This window comes from Eubalaena glacialis, chromosome 2 (assembly GCF_028564815.1).
Source record: "Eubalaena glacialis isolate mEubGla1 chromosome 2, mEubGla1.1.hap2.+ XY, whole genome shotgun sequence".
NCBI classification, from domain to species: Eukaryota; Metazoa; Chordata; class Mammalia; order Artiodactyla; family Balaenidae; genus Eubalaena; species Eubalaena glacialis.
Window position 1 is genome coordinate 145,741,068 of NC_083717.1, and position 19,810 is coordinate 145,760,877.

At 34.9% G+C, this 19,810-nt stretch overlaps 1 protein-coding gene across 1 annotated transcript in view; it reads right to left on the reverse strand.

Annotated features, from left to right (window-relative positions):
* MAP4K5 (mitogen-activated protein kinase kinase kinase kinase 5) overlaps positions 1-19,810 on the reverse strand; it is a 155,393-nt gene that overhangs the window by 118,972 nt on the left and 16,611 nt on the right. The window contains exon 3 of the mRNA XM_061182518.1: positions 13,017-13,074. Coding sequence (XP_061038501.1) covers positions 13,017-13,074 — 58 coding nt within the window. The remainder of the gene's footprint in view (positions 1-13,016; positions 13,075-19,810) is intronic.

Sequence of the window (19,810 nt, forward strand, 5' to 3'; positions counted from 1 at the left end):
AAGAAAAAAGAAGAGAGGAGTAGAGAAGGGAAAAAGATACATAATGAGTTCAGAGAAGTAGGGCCAATCACATAGGGTTTTATAAGCAAGGCTGAAAATTTGAATATTATTCTAAGTGGAATTTGGAAGCTCCACAAAGGTTTTAAGCAGGAGAGCACTACGATCTGATTTGTGTTTTAAAAAGATCATTCCGGTGGCTTTGTGGAAACTAGATGGTGGCATATGGGAGGTCTGGGAGAAGAAACAGGGAGACGAGAGAGTAAAGATGGCAATAAGGAAAAGTATATGGATTCAGGATATGTTTTGGAGGTTAAGTTGAAGGAACTTGCTGACAGACTGACTCTGGAGTACAAATGAAAGAGAAATCAAGGACAATGCCTACATTTTTGGCTTGGCTAACTGCTTAGCAAAATGGGGAAGACTGAGGGAAGAGCAAGTGTGAGAAGAACAATTAACTTGTGGATCAAAATTATATTATTCCTGATACTCACAGGAAAATCAATGTGATGATATGATCCAACTTATCAACAACTGATACAAAATAAGTCAGTCAAAATGACAAGGACTTGGAATGAAAGGACAAACAGTCGGCAGTGCATCTGTTTAAATATAAAACTAAGTCTAAATAATTGGTATCTTATAATTTTAAAAAAAAAGACACAGATTAAATGCACACTCATGCCCCAGTATAATCAAAAAATTCTCAAACTAAAACCTCCAAATAAACTAACAAACATCTGAAAACTGGGAGATGAAGAGGCAGGAGTATAAAGTTCAACATCTTTCAGCCTAGGAAGTCAATGCCTGTTTCATTTCTTAAGTTGGTAAGTTAAAAACACAAATTTAAGTATATTATTCAAAGTCTTAGAAGCCATCCTCTGATAAAACTACAGACTGTGTATCTTTCAAATTATCAGCAATAAAAATAAAAGAAACCTCTAGCCATTTTTTGTTTAAAACCTTTGAAAAACTTTAAAAAAAACCACAGTAACAGATGATTAATCATCTCACTAACAATAATAAAGTGACTGACCTATCTATTAAAAGGAGAAAGATTCAAACTGGGTTATAAAATAAAATTTCAATATGATTACTTACAAGACAAACCCTAAAAACCAATGATCTAGAAAGGATTAAAGTAAAATGATAGGCCCAAATATAACAGCATTATCCATTTGTTATATGCTACCCAAATATAAACAAAAAGAAAGGAGGGTTGGCAATAGCAATGTTTGACAAAGTTATATTCAAAGCAAAAAGAGCATCAAAGAACACTAAAAATAACAATTCTATCAGAAAAAATATGAATTCTGTAAGACTGTCACAGAGAAAATTAATCTAATAAAATCAATGATACGTAAGTATCAACAATAACCAACTAGAAAGTATAAGAGGAGGAAAAATGCTATTCACAGTAGCAAGAATCACCATAAATATGAAGGCCTGTGGCAAAAGCTATAATATTTTCCTGAAGACCTGAATAAGAAAAAATCCTTACTATTGTCAAATGCTAAGTCTTCTAAATTATTCTCACAAGCTTTTTGTTTACTTTGATAAAAATGATTTTAAAGTTCTCCTGGGAGAAAATTATTAAAACAGAAAGGAAATAACTGAAAAACAAAAGCAATGAAGATTATAAAATGCAATGAAAAGTTAGAGTAGTCAAAAACAGGATAATCCTGAAGTACGAATGGGAGGGGGAAAAGAATCACTGAAACAGAAAACAAAACTCATACTTACATGGAAATTCAGTTCATGACAAGTGAGGCATTTCAAACCTGTGAATAAACAGCTCTGGAAAACTGTCTTGCCATTTGAAAAAGAACAGACCAAAGATCTCCATCACATCTTAGAACAAAACTGTCCCTGATGGAGCAAATATTTAAATGTTGGAAGGGGAAAAAAACTTGAAGAAACTGCAGTTAAATATCTTTAGAGTTGACTAGTACAAAAAACTTAAGTATGAGGAAGAGAGGAATAGAGAAAGAGAACCACCAAATTTACCTAGGAGGGAAAAAAAACCTTCCACACAGAAAAGTACCACAAGCAGAGTACAAAGATAGAAGACAAACTGAAGAAAACTTTTAAAACACATGAAAAGTCATTATTTTCAAAGCGTAAACAGCATCTAAAAATCAATAAGAAACTTCCCTCTTAGAACTGCTTTTGCTGCATCCCATGGGTTTTGGATCATCCTGTTTTCATTTTTATATGTCTCTAGGTACTTTTTTAATTTCCTCTTTGGTTTCTTCAGTGTTCCATTGGTTGTTTAGTAGCATATTGTTTAGCCCCCACGTGTTTGTGTTTTTTGCAGTTTTTTTCTTATAGTTGATTTCTAGTCTCATAGCATTGTGGTCGGAAAAGATGCTTGATATGATTTCAATTTTCTTAAATTTACTGAGGCTTGTTTTGTGGCCTAGCATGTGTTCTATCCTGGAGGATGTTTCATGTGCACTAGAATGTGTATTCTGCTGCTTTCGGATGAAATGCTCTCTATGTATCAATTAAGACCATTTGGTCTAACGTGTCATGGAAGGCCTATGTTTCCTTATTGATTTTCTATCTGGATGATCTGTCCATTGATGTAAGTGGGGGGGTTAAAGTCCCCTGCTATTATTGTGTCACTGTTGATTTCTCCTTTTATGTCTGCTAATATCTGCCTTATATATTTAAGTTCTCCTATGTTGAGTGCATATATATTTACAATTGTTATATCTTCTTGGACTGATCCCTTGATCATTATGTAGTGTCCTTCTTTGTCTCTTGTAACAGTCTTTATTTTAAAGTCTATTTTGTATGACATAAGTATTGCTACTCTGGCTTTCTTTCAATTTCCATTTACATGTAATAACTTATTCCATCCCCTCACTTTCAGTCTTTATGTGTCTCTAGATCTGAAGTGAGTCTCTTGTAGGCAGCATATATATGGGTCTTGTTTTTGTATCCATTCAGCCAGTCTATGTCTTTTGGTTGGAGAATTTAGTCTGTTTATTTAAGGTAATTATCAATATATACGTTCTTAGTGCCATTTTGTTAATTGTTTTGGATTTGTTTTTGTAGGTCTTTTTTTCCTTTCTTCTTTTCTTCTCTTGTGATTTGATGACTATCTTTAGTGTTTGGATTCCTTTTTCTTTTTTGTATGTATATCTATTGAAGATTTTTGGTTTGTGGTTACCATGTAGTTTTTGTATAGCAGTCTATACATATACAAGATTGTTTTAAGTTGCCGATCTCTTAATTTCAAATGCATTTTAAAAAGCCTGGGCTTCCCTGGTGGCGCAGTGGTTAAGAATCTGCCTGCCAATGCAGGGGACACGGGTTCGAGCCCTGGTCTGGGAAGATCCCACATGCCGCGGAGCAACTAAGCCCGTGAGCCACAACTACTGAGCCTGCGCGTCTGTAGCCTGTGCTCCGCAACGGGAGAGGCTGCGACAGTGAGAGGCCCGCGCACCGCGATGAAGAGTGGTCCCCACTTGCCGCAACTGGAGAAAGCCCTCGCACAGAAACGAAGACCCAACACAGCCAAAAATAAATAAATAAATAAATAAAATTAAAAAAAAAAAAAAAAAAAAAAAGCCTGCATTTGTACTCTACTCCTCTCATGATTACCGTCTTTAATATCATATTTTACATCTAATTGTTTGTGAATCCCTTAACTGTTTATTGTGGATGTAGATGGTTTTATTACTTTTGTCTTTTAACCTCCCTACTAGCTTTGTGTATGGATGATTTCCTATCTTTACTATGTGTTTGCCTTTATCGGTGAGCTTTCTCATTTTGTAATTTTCTATTTCTAGTTGCGGCCTTTTCTTTTTTGCGTAGACAAGTTCCTTTAACATTTATTGGAAAGCTGGTTTGGTGGTGCTGAACTCTTTTAGCTTTTGCTTGTCTGTAAAGCTTTTGATTTCTCCATCAAATGTGAACGAGAGCCTTGCTGGATACAGTATTCTTGGTTGTAGTTTTTTCCCTTTCATCACTTTAAATACATCATGCTACTACTTTCTGGCTGAGGAGTTTCTGCTGAAACATCAGCTGATAGCCTTATGGGAGTTCCCTTGTATGTTATTTGCTGCTTTTCCCTTGCCGCTTTTAATATCCCCTCTTTATCTTTAATTTCTGCCATTTTAATTACAATGTGTCCTGGTGTGTTCCTCTTTGGGTTATTCCTGTATGGGACTCTCTGCTCCCTGGAGTTGGGTGACTATTTCCTTTCCTGGGTTAGGGAAGCTTTCAACTAGAATGCCTTCAAATATTTTGAGACTCCTATAATGTGAATATTAATGTACTTGATGTTGTCCAAGAGGTCTACTAAACGGTCATTTCTTTTCATTCCTTTTTCTTTCAGCAGCAGTGATTTCCACTACTCTGTCTTTCAGCTCACTGATCCATTCTTCTGCATCATTTATTCTACTGTTTATTCCTTCTAGTGTATTTTTCTACTGTTTACTCCTTCTAGTGTATTTTTCATTCAGTTATTGTATTCTTCATCTGTTTGGCTGTTCTTTATATTTTCTAACTCTTTGTTAAAAGCTTTTAACTTATCACTCTGTCATCCATTTTTTCCCTAATTAAATTTAAAAGCTTTTGCACAGCAAGGGAAACCACTGACAAAACGAAAATACAACCTATCAGATGGAAGAAAATATTTGCAAATGATATGACTGACAAGGGATTAATATCCAACATTTAAAAACAACTCATACAACTCAACATCAAAAAAGCAAACAATCCAATCAAAAACTGGGCAGAAGAACTGCATAGACATTTTTTCTAAAGAGGATATGCAGACGGCCAACAGGCCCATGAAAAGATGCTCAATATCAATAATCATCAGGGAGATGCAAATCAAAACCACGAGATATCACCTCACACCTCTCAGAATGGCTATCATCAAAAAGAATGCAAATTAACAAATGTTAGGCGAGGATGTGGAGAAAAGGGAACCACGCACACTGTTGGTGGGAATGTAAATTGGTGCAGCCACTGTGGAAAACAGGAGGGACGTTTCTCAAAAAACTAAAAATAGAACTACCATATAACCCAGCAATTCCACTCCTGGGTATATATCTGAAAAAACAAAAACACTAATTTGAAAAGATACATGTACCCTAATGTGCATGTATCTTTCATACATGAACATTCATAGTAAGCAAGATATGAAAGCAACCTAAGTGTCCACCAACAGCTGAATGGATAAAGAAGATGTGGGGGTGTACACACACACACATACACACACACACACACACTAGAATACTACTCAGCCATAAAAAGGAATGAAATTTTGCCATTTGCAGCAACATGGATGGACTTGGAGGGCACTATGCTAAGTGAAATAAGTCAGACAGAGAAAGCCCAATACTGTATGATATCACTTATATGCGGAATCTAAAATATACAACAAACTAGTGAATATAACAAAAAAGGAGCAGACTCACAGATACAGAGAACAAACCAGTGGTTACCAGTTAAGCAGGGGGAAGAGCAATATAGGGGTGGATGAGTGGGAGGTACAAACTTACTGGGTGTAAGATAGGCTACAAAGATGTACTGTATTATACAACATGGGGAATATGGCCACTATTTTGCAATAACTGTAAATGTAGTATAACCTTTAAAAATTGTATTATAAAATAAAAAAATTAAAAATTTAAAAAATCAATTAAAAAAAACAACCTTATAGAACTGAACAAAGCATAACTATAAACAATTAACAATACTAAAATGGCCAGGCATTAAAATCACATCACCAAGCATTTACTGGACTTCTATGTGATTCTTTTGGGGTGGAAGAATTTAAACATTAGTCAACCTTTGTATATGAGTGAACTCTAACATAAAGGCAGCAATTTTAAAAAGCCAAGCAGTGAGAAATTCCAACCTTTCAAAGAGTCTTAATTTACAGTCCCAGCAATTAATCCTTATCTGTTAAATAATAACATCATATAATGGTAACTTTCTTTTTTATGGTTTCTTGAGAAGTCAGAATTGTAGGATTTTAAAAATATATTCATTAATTCATTACATGAATCATAATCAAAAGTAGGCCATGCCCTTAAGTAGAATAAGTGAAACTGTGCTATGATGAACCCAGTGTACTTGCTGAAGGCAGACAAGGGATAAACATCTTTTTTTTCTTTTTAACATCTTTATTGGAGTATAATTGTTTTACAATGTTGTGTTAGTTTCTGCTGTATAACAAAGTGAATAAGCTATATGCATATGTATATCCTCTCCCTCTTACATCTCCCTCCCACCCTCCTTATCCCACCACTCTAGGTGGTCGCAAAGCACCGAGCTGATCTCCCTGTGCTATGCAGCTGCTTCCCACTAGTTAACTATTTTACATTTGGTAGTGTATATATGTCAATGTTACTCTCTCACTTCATCCCAGCTTACCCTTCCCCCTCCCCGTGCCCTCAAGTCCATTCTCTATTCCTGTCCTGCCCCTAGGTTCATAAGAACCATTTTTTTTTTTTAGATTCCATATATATGTGTTAGCATACGGTATTTGTTTTTCTCTTTGTTTCCTCTGCAAAAACAGCCCATTCATTATCTGGACTATAACTGTTCCTTGAACATAACTTTAATATTTATTTGTTCAAGTAACTCAAGAAGAGGCAAATGCTTGCATAGTTCTGTTATATTATAGTCCCTTCTATGTGCGTTAATGACATTTTGGAGACCATCCTACACTTACTAGGTGGAACTTAACTAGAAGACTCTAAAAGGGTATTATTATAATGATTTCTATTATCCAGGAAAAAAAAGATACTGTGCCGTATCTGAAAGCTTATTTTTAAAGTGTTGCAGCATATGCTACCTCAGTAATCTCTCCCTAATGAATCATACACATAATGATCAAAATATTGTATTTGAAATGTAAAACCATTTTAACTACACAAATTAAGAAATTGGCATAATTATGGTGACACAATTACTCTACATGTCTAACTTTATGAAGCAGCAAATGAACAGATCAAATATTCACTCACCTGGTCAAAAATTACTACTCCTCACTCCAATGACATTTTTTGCAGAAATAGAGAAACCCATCCTAAAATTTATATGGAATCTCAGGGGATGTTGAAGAGCCAAAACAATATTGAAAAAGAAGTACAGAACTAATGACACATACTTCCTGATTTCAAAACTTACTACAAAGCTACTAAAATCTAAATAGTGTGATACAGGTACTCTACAGACATACAGACCAATGGAATAGAAATAGAGAGCCCAAAAATAAACCTTCGCATATACGGTTCAAATGATTTTTGACAAGAGTGTTAATAAGACCATTCAACAGGGGACTTCCCTGGTGGCGCAGTGGTTAAGAATCCTCCTGCCAATGCAGGGGACATAGGTTCGATCCCTGGTACGGGAAGATCCATATGCCGCGGAGGAACTAAGCCCATGTGTCACAACTACTGAGCCTGCACTCTAGAGCCCGCATGCCATGACTACTGAGGCCTGTGCGCCCTAGAGCCTGTGCTCCACAACAAGAGAAGCCACCATAATGAAAAGCCTGCACGCTGCAATGAAGTGTAGCTGCATCTTGCTGCAACTAGAGAAAGCCTGTGCATAGCAACAAAGACCCAATGCAGCCAACAAAAATTAACAAACAAACAAACAAAAAGACCATTCAACGGAGAAAGGACAGTGTTTTCAACAAATGCTATTAGGAAAAAATGGCTATCCATAAGCAAAAGAATGACATTGGACCCTTACCTAACACTATATACAAAAAATTAACTCAAAATGGATCAAAGACCTAAGACTATAAAACTCTTCGAAGAAAACATGGGCAAAAGCTTCACGTTATCAGATTTGGCAATGATTTCTTGGGTATGACACCAAAGGCACATAATTATCAAGGTACAGGCAACATAAGAAAAACAGGCAAACTGGACTTCAAGAAAATTTATACATTTTGTGCACCTGGAGACACTATCAACACAGTAAAAAGGCAACCAACAGAATGAGAGAAAATATTTGCAAACCATCTTTCTACATAATGATCAAGGGATCAATCCAAGAAGAAAACATAACAATTATAAATATTTATGTACCCAACACAGGAGTACCTCAATACATAAGGCAAATGCTAACAGCCATAAAAAGGAGAAATCAATGGTAACACAATAATAGTGGGGGACTTGAACACCAAACTTACACCAATAGACAGATCATCCAGACAGAAAATAAATATGGAAACACAAGCTTTAAATGACACAATAGACCAGAGAGACTTAACTGATATTTTTAGGATGTTCTACCCAAAAGCGGAAGAATACACTTTCTTTCAAGTGCACACGGAAGGTTCTCCAGAACAGATCACATTTTGGGTCACAAATCAAACCTTGGAAAATTTAAGAAAACTGAAGTTGTATCAAGCATCTTTTCCGACCACAATGCTATAAGATTAGAAATCAATTACAGGAAAAAAACGGTAAAAAACACAAATACATGGACACTAAACAGTGTGCTGCTAAATAACCAAGGGATCACTGAAGAAGTCAAAGAGGAAATCAAAAAATACCTAGAAACAAATGACAACAAAAAAATGACAATCCAAAACCTATGGGATGCAGCAAAAGCAGTTCTAAGAGGGAAGTTCATAGCAATTCAAGCTCAAGTCAAGAAACAAGAAAAATCTCAAATAAACAATCTAACCTTATACTTAAAGCAACTAGAAAAAGAACAAAGAAAATCCAAAATGAGTAGAAGGAAAGAAATCATAAAGATCAGAGCAGAAATAAATGAAATAGAAACAAAGAAAACAACAGCAAACATCAATAAAACTAAATCTGGTTCTTTGAGAAGATAAACAAAATTGATAAACCATTAGCCAGACTCATCAAGAAGAAAAGGGAGAAGACTTAAATCAATAGAATTAGAAATGAAAAAGGAGAGATTACAACTGACACCGCAGAAGTAAAAAGATCATAAGAGACTACTACAAGCAATTATATGCCAAAACAATGGACAACCTGAAAGAAATGGACAAATTCTTGGAAAAGTACAACCTTCCAAGATTGAACCAGGAAGAATTAGAAAATATAACCAGACCAATCACAGGTAATGAAATTGAAACTGCAGTTAAAAATCTTTCAACAAATAAAAGTCCAGGACCAGATGGCTTCACAGTTGAATTCTATGAAACATTTAGAGAAGAGCTAACACCTATCCTTCTCAAACTCTTCCAAAAAAGTGCAGAGGGAGGAACACTCTCAAACTCATTCTAAGAGGCCACCATCACCCTGATACCAAAAACAGACAAAGATATCACAAAAAAAGAAAATTATAGACCAATATCACTGATGAACTTAGATGCAAAAATACTCAACAAAATACTAGCAAACAGAATCCAACAACACATTAAAAGGATCATACACCATGATCAAATGGGGTTTATCCCAGGAATGCAAGGATTCTTGAATATACTCAAATCAATCAATGTGATACACCATATTAACAAACTGAAGGATAAAAACCATATGATCATCTCAATAGATGCAGAAAAAGCTTTCGACAAAATTCAACACCCATTTATGATAAAAACTCTCCAGAAAGTGGGCATAGAGGGAACCTACCTCAACATAATAAAAGCCATATATGACAAGCCCACAGCAAACATCATTCTCAATGGTGAAAAACTGAAAGCATTTCCTCTAAGGTCAGGAACAAGACAAGGATGTCCACTCTCGCCGCTATTATTCAACACAGTATTGGAAGTCATAGCCACAGCAATTAGACAAGAAAAAGAAATAAAAGGAATACGAATTGGAAAAGAAGAAGTAAAACTGTCACTGTTTGCCAATGACATGGCACTATACATAGAAAATGCTAAAGATGCCACCAGAAAACTACTAGAACTAATCAATGAATTTGGTAAGGTTGCAGGATACAAAATTAATGCACAGAAATCTCTTGCATTCCTATACACTAACAATGAAAGATCAGAAAGAGAAATTAAGAAAACAATTCCATTACCATCACAACAAAAAGAATAAAATACCTAGGAATAAACCTACCTGAAGAGACAAAGACCTGTACTCATAAAACTACAAAACACTGATGAAAGAAATCAAAGATAACATAAACAGATGGAGAGATATACCATGACCCTGGATTGGAAGAATCAATATTGTGAAAAGGACTATACTACCCAAAGCAATCTATAGATTCAGTGCAATCCCTATCAAATTACCAATGGCGTTTCTCACAGAATTAGAACAAGAAATTTTACAATTTGTATGGAAACACAAAAAGACCCTGAATAGCCAAAGCAATCTTGAAAAAGAAAAACAAAGCTGGAGGAATCAGGCTCCCAGACTTCGGACTATACTACAAAACTACAGTAATCAAGACAGTATAGTACTGGCACAAAAACAGAAATATAGATCAAAGGAACAAGACAGAAAGCCCAGAGATAAACCCACGCACATATGGTCACCTTATCTTTGACAAAGGAGGCAAGAATATACAATGGAGCAAAGACAGCCTCTTTAATAAGTGGTGCTGGGAAAACTGGACAGCTACATGTAAAAGAATGAAATCAGAATACTTCTTAACACCATACACAAAAAGAAACTCAAAATGGATTAAAGACCTAAATCTAAGGCCAGACACTATCAAACTCTTAGAGGAAAACATAGGCAGAACACTGTATGACATAAGTCACAGCAAGATCCTTTTTGACCCACCTCCTAGAGAAATGGAAATAAAAACAAAAATAAACAAATGACCTAATGAAACTTAAAAGCTTTTGCACAGCAAAGGAAACCATAAACAAGACGAAAAGACAACCCTCAGAATGGGAGAAAATATTTGCAAACGAAGCAACTGACAAAGTATTAACCTCCAAAATATACAAGCAGCTCATGCAGCTCAATGTCACAAAAACAAACAACCCAGTCCAAAAATGGGCAGAAGACCTACATAGACATTTCTCCAAAGAAGATATACAGATTGCCAACAAACACATGAAAGGATGCTCAACATCACCAATCCTTACAGAAATGCAAATCAAAACTACAATGAGGTATCACCTCACACCAGTCAGAATGGCCATCATCAAAAAATGTACAAACAATAAATGCTGGAGAGGGTGTGGAGAAAAGGGAACCCTCTTGCACTGTTGGTGGGAATGTAAATTCATAGAGCCACTATGGAGAACAGTATGGAGATTCCTTAAAAAAGTTAAAATAAATCTACCATATGACCCAGCAATCCCACTACTGGGCATATACCCTAAGAAAACCATAATTCAAAAAGATACATGTACCACAATGTTCATTTCAGCACTATTTACAATAGCCAGGATATGGAAGCAATCTACATGTCCATCAGTAGATGACTGGATAAAGAAGATGTGGCTCATATATAAAGTGGAATATTACTCAGCCATAAAAACGAACCAAGTTGAGTTATTTGCAGTGATGTGGATGGACCTAGAGTCTGTCATGCAGAGTGAAGTAAGTCAGAAAGAGAAAAACAAATACCATATGCTAACGTATATGTATGGAATTTAAAAAAGCAGTACTGATGAACCTTAGTGGCAGGGCAGGAATAAAGGTGCAGATGTAGAGAACAGACTTGAGGGCACGGTGGGGAAGGGGAAGCTGGGATGAAGTGAGAGAGTAGCACTGACGTATATACACTACCAAATGTAAAATGGATGGCTAGCGGGAAGCTGCTGCATAGCACAGGGAGATCAGCTCGGTGCTTTGTGACGACCTAGAGGGATGGGATATGGAGGGTGGGAGGAAGGCTCAAGAGTGAGGGGATATGGGGATATATGTATACATATAGCTGATTCACTTTGTTGTACAGCAGAAACTAACACAACATTGTAAAGCATTTATACTCCAATAAAGATGTGAAAAAAAAAATGGGCAAAGGATCTGAATAGATATTTCTGCAAAGCAGATATACAAATGGCCAATATGCACATGAAATGATGCTCAACATCACTAATCATTAGGGAAATGCAAAAAAACCCCTACAATGAGATACCCCCTCACATCCATTAGGGTGGCTGCTATAACAAATAAAGCAGAAAAATAACAAGTGTTGTAAAGGATGTGAAGAAACTTGAACACTTGTGTAGTATGGATGGGAATATAAATTGTATAGCCACTGTGGAAAACAGTATGGTGGTCCTCCAAAAAAATAAAAATAGAAGAATTGTGGCATGGATGATGGTGATGGTAGGACAACATTATGAATGTATTTTATACCACTGAACTGTACACTTTAAAATTGTTTGGATGGCAAATTTTATGTTATGTGCACATTACCACAGTAAAAAAAGAAAGAAAGAAAGAAAGAAAGAAAGAAAGAAAGAAAGAAAGGGGAAAGAAAGAGAAAAAAAAAGAAATTGGAGAAAAAAGAAAGCTACTACTGCCCTCATTAGAAACTTTTAGGATATCAAAATAAGTAAATAGTTTCAGGATTTATACAGTTGTTTTATTTTCAAAGCAAGTTACTCAGTATGTTTTAAAACAAACAGTCTTCGGACAGATAGAAGGGTAAAAAAATAAGCATTAGGCTAAGACCAGAATTATTAAACCTATCAACCAGCCAGGGAATGGCTGACATATAAAGTATAATTATCCTGAATTTCACCAAATATTCCCCGAAATCAATGAATACTTTACTAATCAAATTCTCATAAAAGCTAAAATTGAAGTCCAAATATTTCACTATCATCTTAAAAGAAAATTAATTTAACATTACTTTAACATTACATTTTGTTTGTCAATGTGTCTTTCAATTTTTGAATGTGCATATTTCAGACTTTAGCAACAAAACTACTGCATCAAATTCATCTTTAACCAACAACCTCCAGTGGAATTTAATGTAACCATATAGGAGATACCCTTTTTATGACAACATAAGACTCTTTTGGAAGAAGGGAAACAAGGAAGGAAATATGGAAAATGCTTTTAAGTGAAATATTTATGAACTGCACAAGAAAAGTGTTCAAAAATTGTCTTGAGAGTTTTAATACATACCAGGCTCCAATTTGATAATTTTTACTGCAGCCAGCTCTCCCGTATGTATATTTCTGGCCTAAAATAAAAATGAAAGTAAAACTTTAAAAAAGTCTGTCAACTATATAAAAGTTACTTGGTACTATGTTAATTAGTTGCTTATCAATCAGGCTTTTAACAAAACTGAAAAACAAAATCTTTATTTCCAGTGAAATGAGTATACTCATTTTCCCAATAAAGAAAATATAGAAAAAATACACACACACACACACACACACAATTCTCTTTAATCCCACCACTAAAAAACAACTACTGTTTAAAATTTTGGTGTCCTTCCTCCAAGTCTTTTCTTATATTTACTTTTCTTAATTAAAAAAAACACTCATGGTTTTTATATATTTTATAAATATAGTCATAGGTCATTAAAGGGAAATAAAAAACCAAATCATCTGTATCTTACTACCCAGAGAAAAAAGTTAACGCTTAGTGTACGTATTTCCTTTTTTGCCCTGTGTATGTGTGCTCAAGTGTGTACGTGTTATAGAAGATGTGCCATCACAGTCTTCGACAACATGATGTGCAATGCTGCCTAATTTTCCACTGATGGTACATATAATTTATTTAACTTATCTGCTATTAGGATTTAATTTATCTGTTATTAGGATTTTAATATTATTTTGGAATTATAGAGGGATATATATATCTCATAGCTTTATATCTATCCACAGCCTTGATTATTTCCTTCAAATAAATTCCTAGAAGAGAAACTACTTACCACTTAAGAAAATATCATGGATAGACTTAGTATAATTAATGCTTCAATGATTATCACTGCAAATATTTTAGCACATATCAAAGTTTATCAGTAAGGCAACCTATAAACATAATTGTTAAGTTAAAAAGTATGTGGATTTAAAATGGACATATTGCCATATTGCTCTGAAAAAAATTATGGGGATTCATACTCTCACCAACCTTAGATGTTAAATCTACGTCTGCCAAGTTCTATTATAGGTACAGATTTTTATTTTATTTTTTTAAAATTAGGTACTTTCTCAGTGCTCTACATAATTTTAAATGTCTATATAATAGTTCATATAATCATTCTCCCTTACTGTTAGATATTAAGGATGTTATACATAGTCTTCTCATTATTTAAGACTATTTCTTTCAAATGGATTCTAAGGTATGAGATTAGTAGGTCAAGGGTATAAATATGAACATTTAAGGCCATCAACACATACTGCCAAAATAGTCTAAAAGCACTGTGCCATAATATTGTCAACGCTAATATGAGTGCTCATTTTCATTACACCCAGTGTGGCACACTCTATGTGGAAATGCTATTTAATAATCTACAACATTTTTCATTTTAGTATCTTAGATTTGAATATGAATTTTCACACTTGGCATAAATAAGGAGCACAGGATAAAACAGAAAAGAATGACAAAGAATGTAGGGAAGAGAGCCTCAGAAGGGATATTTTTAGAAATGACATATAGAGGGTGAGAAAAATAATAGAATGGGGGAGACGGATGCAGAGGGAAAGTCACAAACAGAAAGGGAGAAGAAAAAAGGATTTTTTTCTACAGCAGCAGTCTCAAATATTTTGTGATGAGAAGTTCATATTTTCCTCATCTATTGCAGAAAATAGGGTAAGGAGGAATCTCAGAAAGAGAAAACAAACATTTTAACTCCCCCCATTCATGGTTACCCTTCCCCCAACTGCAAACGCATTTAGAGAAATGGGAAAAGGTCAGCCAGAAGCCTCACACCATTCCTACCCTCTCCTCTTCCTTGCCAGTGACAAAAGAATCGCCTCAGGTCTTTTCCCCATTCCTAAGATCTTTCAGCATTTTATATCCATACAGTGGAGTATTATTCAGTGATAAAAAGAAATGAGCCATCAAGCCATGAAAAGATATGGAAGAACCGTAAATGCATACTGCTAAGTGAAAGAAACCAGTCTGAAAAAGCTACATACTATATGAGTCCAACTATACGACATTCTGGGAAAGGCAAAACCATAGAAAGAGTAAAAACAACAATGGTTGCCAGGGGTCTGGGTGAAGAGTGATGAACAGGTGAAGTACAGGGAATTTTTAGGATGGTGAAACTATTCTCGTATGAAACTGTAATGGATACACGTCATTAGGTATCTGTCAAAATCCATAAAACTGTACAACACAAAGAGTGAACCTTCACGTAAACTATGAACTATAATAATATATCAATACTGGTTCAATAATTGTAATAAATATACCACACTTAATGCAAGATGTTAATAAAAGGGGAAACTGCATAGGTGGGTGGTGGGTGAGGTGTGGATGAATGTAACTCTATGTATCTGCTCAACTAATCTGTAAATATAAAACTATACTAAAATTAAATCTATTATTTTTAAAGAATATACATAAAATTAAATTTTAAGTATATTGGTACTTTCAGACATATTGAGTCAATTTTTATTAGAATCAACACGAATATGTTGTATTTCAATTTAACAGAACCAAAATGACGCAAGAACCAAGAACACCTTTTTTTAGAGATTCTGAGGGACTCAGGAAGGAACAGATCACTGGAAGATTTGAACAATCACAGAACCACATAAAATAAATATGGTATTTTAAAATTCAGCTACACCATGCATAAGCCAAAATATACTATATGTCGTTACAGAAATTAAAAAAAAGAATATAAGCTATAACTCCCACTGACAGGGTAAAGACTTAAGTGTCAGTCTCCATTTTGAAGACATATTTCTGTTCTCTCCAAATGAAGAACCGATGGGCAAATGTTCATACTCTGTAATTTTCCAGCTGGATTTTTAAAACAGAAAGCAGTACCAGGCTCTTTTATAATGAAAGGCAAAGAGGCTTTCAGAAAAAAAGATCTAAACAGAGACTTCACAGATTCAATTTACTAAAGAGATCTTTCAGAAATTTAACTATACAATTTCACACTATAATCCAGTGGAGTCATACGCAATACTAGTTTTCGAAACCCAACATTTCCTTTCAACAAATTAAGTGTGATATTCTCAAGTATTTTTTTTAACTTTAACACACAAGAATTTAAAGATCCTACACTGTGTTTATAAAAGGAACTAACAGAAATACCACAGCACCTCTACAAAAAGATCTAAATATATTTCTGATTGCTATTTATTTTAGTAGGTTATTGCTATACACTAATATTTAGACTTAAGGGTATACTGAACGCCTAGAAGTCCAATAAAATATTTTACTATAGTTTATCTCTTATTTAATTCTTTATTAATCAGGAATTAAAATTATTAGGTGGAAAAAGATAAACTAATAATAAATGGGATCAATGTCACTATAAAATCCATAAAAGAGCCTTTCCACTTAAATTAAGTTTCTATTCTCATTGCCAAGGTGTTTCCCTTATCTCTTAATATTTCCAAGTCAATTTACTACTGGAGACGTATTTTTACTCAAACTCTCCTGTCTGGATTTTTAATTCATAGTAAAAAGTTAAATTTCCACTTGCACCAAGAAAAAACAATTAAAGATGTTTATCTTCCTAACTTATCCATTTCTATTTCAACAATATTATGTAGTTGCCAGTTTTATAAGCCATGAACTTTCCAACATGCTGTAAAATTTTTAATGTGACTAAAAAATAATTAAAGGAAAAGTCTTGAGTTATCAACAAAGAATAGAAAGATATGATTTAAGGCACAGTACCTCTCAGTAGTGAGGAAGCTGGAAGATAATTTCTTTTAACAGGGGTAAAAAATGTAACTGGCAAGTACTGACAGTCATCTAAAAGTTATAGCAACCAAGATGGTCACCATGAAGATAAATGAGATCAGCTCTTATATTCCACTTCACTGTTCTTCACATTAGGCCCCTCATCCTATCCCCAGGTAACTTCCTTCCAGCATTTCTTAGGGTCACAAAACTTTTCCATGAAGCCAACTGGGGGCATCAATTTCAAATATACACCTTTCCTCCAAAAATATTCTTTAATATAACAATAGAGAATCCAGATATCTCAATATTTAACAAGCTATCTCTTGTGGCTAGTGACTACTTCTCAGAGTCAAAATTATGTATCCCAGACTTAAGAATATGAACTACGATACAAAAGTAGTAACACAGCATCTGTAAAGTTTGAAGAAAGCCAAGTAGCTGGTTTGCCCACAAAAGAAGTAAGCAGTCAATTATGTCATAGGTTGTAAAACCTCTATATCTGATTCTTTATGGAACATTGTTTTTGACAGGTTCATTCAATCAACAAATATTACTGAACACTGAATACCAAATATTATTATTTAACAAATATGTGCCAGGCACTGATATTGATACTGGGGATATAACGAAACAAAACAGTGCTGTCTTTAGGAAGCTTTTTATCAGTTGGTGAGACAGAGAAGTGAACAGTAAATACAACAAAGTGTGACAAATCTCTCAAAGGTGATACAAGACAACACAGGAGGGTTCTGAGCCAAGTCAAAGCTGGTTGGAGAAAGCTTCCAGGAAAAAGTAAATCTAAACATGGATATTATGAGAGACTTTCTTGGGAAGAGTGGGGTGGGGTAAGGGATTATAACAGAATTCCAGGCAAAGGTGTAAAGATAGGAGAAAACATGGTCATTTCAAAGTAGTAAAATTATCTTGTATTAAGGGAAACATAAGAGTGTAAAGAGACGATGGTGAGAGACAACATTCCTTTGAAGCTCAGGAAAGACTGTATCACCCACTATCCTATTGTAGCCATCATCTACTAACTTCTTGGTCACCCCTTCTTGTTCACTCAGGACTTTATGGTTCCTGGCTCACAGTCTTCCTCTCCACCCCTTTTCTTGGTACCATTCTTAGAGACTTCAACATCCAGATCTACTCTCTGACTTTTCAATCCTTAGCCTCCTATCTGAATCTTGACTTCAAACATCGTAATTCCTGATCATGACTTCCTACCCTTTCAGCTCACTTACTCTAGTCTTTCCATTCCAGTGATCTTTCCACCTCATCAATCCAGTGCATTCCCATATGACTACCAATTACATCTCTCAATTCCTCACATATTCCCTTAACTGTCAGGGTTCCATGGTGCACCACTCTATTTATAATCACTCCCTTACAAACAACCTTAACTTCCTTCTCCTCTTATCCTCTGTCATACTAGCCTAGCAAAATCCTAATCTGATTAAACTTGATTATCCACTAATTCCATACTGATATTGAATAGCTAAATGATACTGGGGAAAAAATGTATAAAATCAGACTAACTGGTGTTATTTTCAAATCATAACACAAACCTCAAACTACAAACTACAACTTCTCCATTAGGTTTGATTTTCTACTCTTCAAGAAGAATATTTTATACCTCTCTCTTAAAGCCTTCAATAATGCCTAAGCCTCTGTTTACTCACTCCTCTGTTACCTATCCTAACACAGAATTTCACCTTTTCTTTGCCTAACATTGTCCTATGTAGTCTTATGGCTTTAACAACCATCTCCAGGATAAATCTCTCCTCATCCAGCTCCAGACTCCTAAATCCATGGAAACCTGACAGGCATGTAAACCCTAACATGCCTAACACATAACACTCAGTTTTCTCTGCTCCATAAACCCATTCATCCTCACATCTTCCCAATCTAAATAAAATTTACTGCAGCCAGCCAGTTGCTCAAGTACAAAACCCAAGGTCATTCTTCATTTCTTTTCTTCACATTCTTCACATCTGATATCTCAGCAAATAGTGATGGCTTAAAAATATAAAGCAAATCCATTAACTTTCCTCTATCTTCTCTGCTATGCTCTAGTCCAGCTTGTCTCCATTAGGAATTAGCAAACTAATGTGAATGCAAAGGAATAGCAAGTTTAGGATAACCCCTAGTTTCTAGATTGTACAAGTGAATACACACTGTGATTCCATTCACTAAGATGACAGACACAGGAAGATGGACACATTTTATGGGTGGAGGGGAAGGACAGTGAAGGAACATAGGTAAGGGGCTCAGATTTGAACATACTTAAAATTTAGGTTCCTATGGAAAACTAACTGGAGATATGGAGATATCCGGTAAGCCACTTAATAGCTCCTGAAGCTCAAGAGCTAACATGGATTGGAGACAGATTGGGCATCATCAATATTATTGAATCCAGGCCAGTAGATGACATAACCTAGGAGGAGTATGTAGAGTTAGAAGAAAAGAGATTCAAGAGCAGAATCCTAGAATATTACCCACATTTAAGGGATAGGGGAAAAAAACTCTCCACAACAGATCACATGCTAGACCACAAAACAAATTTCAATAAACTTAAGAAGAATGTAATCATAGCAAGCATCTTTTCCAACCACAATGATATGAGGCTAGAAATCAACTACAAGAAAAAAAAAACTGCAAAAAATACAAACACGTGGAGGCTAAACAATATGCTACTAACCAACGAATGGGTCACTGAAGAAACCAAAGAGGAAATCAAAAAATAACTGGCGACAAATGAAAATGGAAACACAACCATCCAAAAGCTATGGGATGCAGCAAAAGCAGTTCTAAAAGGAAAGTTTATAGAAATACAAGTCTACCTCGGGAAACGAGAAAAATCTCAAATAAACATCCAACCATACACCTAAAGGAACTAGAAAAAGAAGAACAAACAAAACCAAAAGTCAGTAGAAAAGAAATAGTAAAAATGAGAGCAGAAATAAATGAAATAGAAAATTTTTAAAAATGGGAAAGATTAATAAAACTAAGAGCTGGTTCTTTGAAAAGATGAAGAAAATTGATAAATCTTTAGCCAGACTCATCAAGAAAAAAAGAAAGAAGACCTGGGGTTT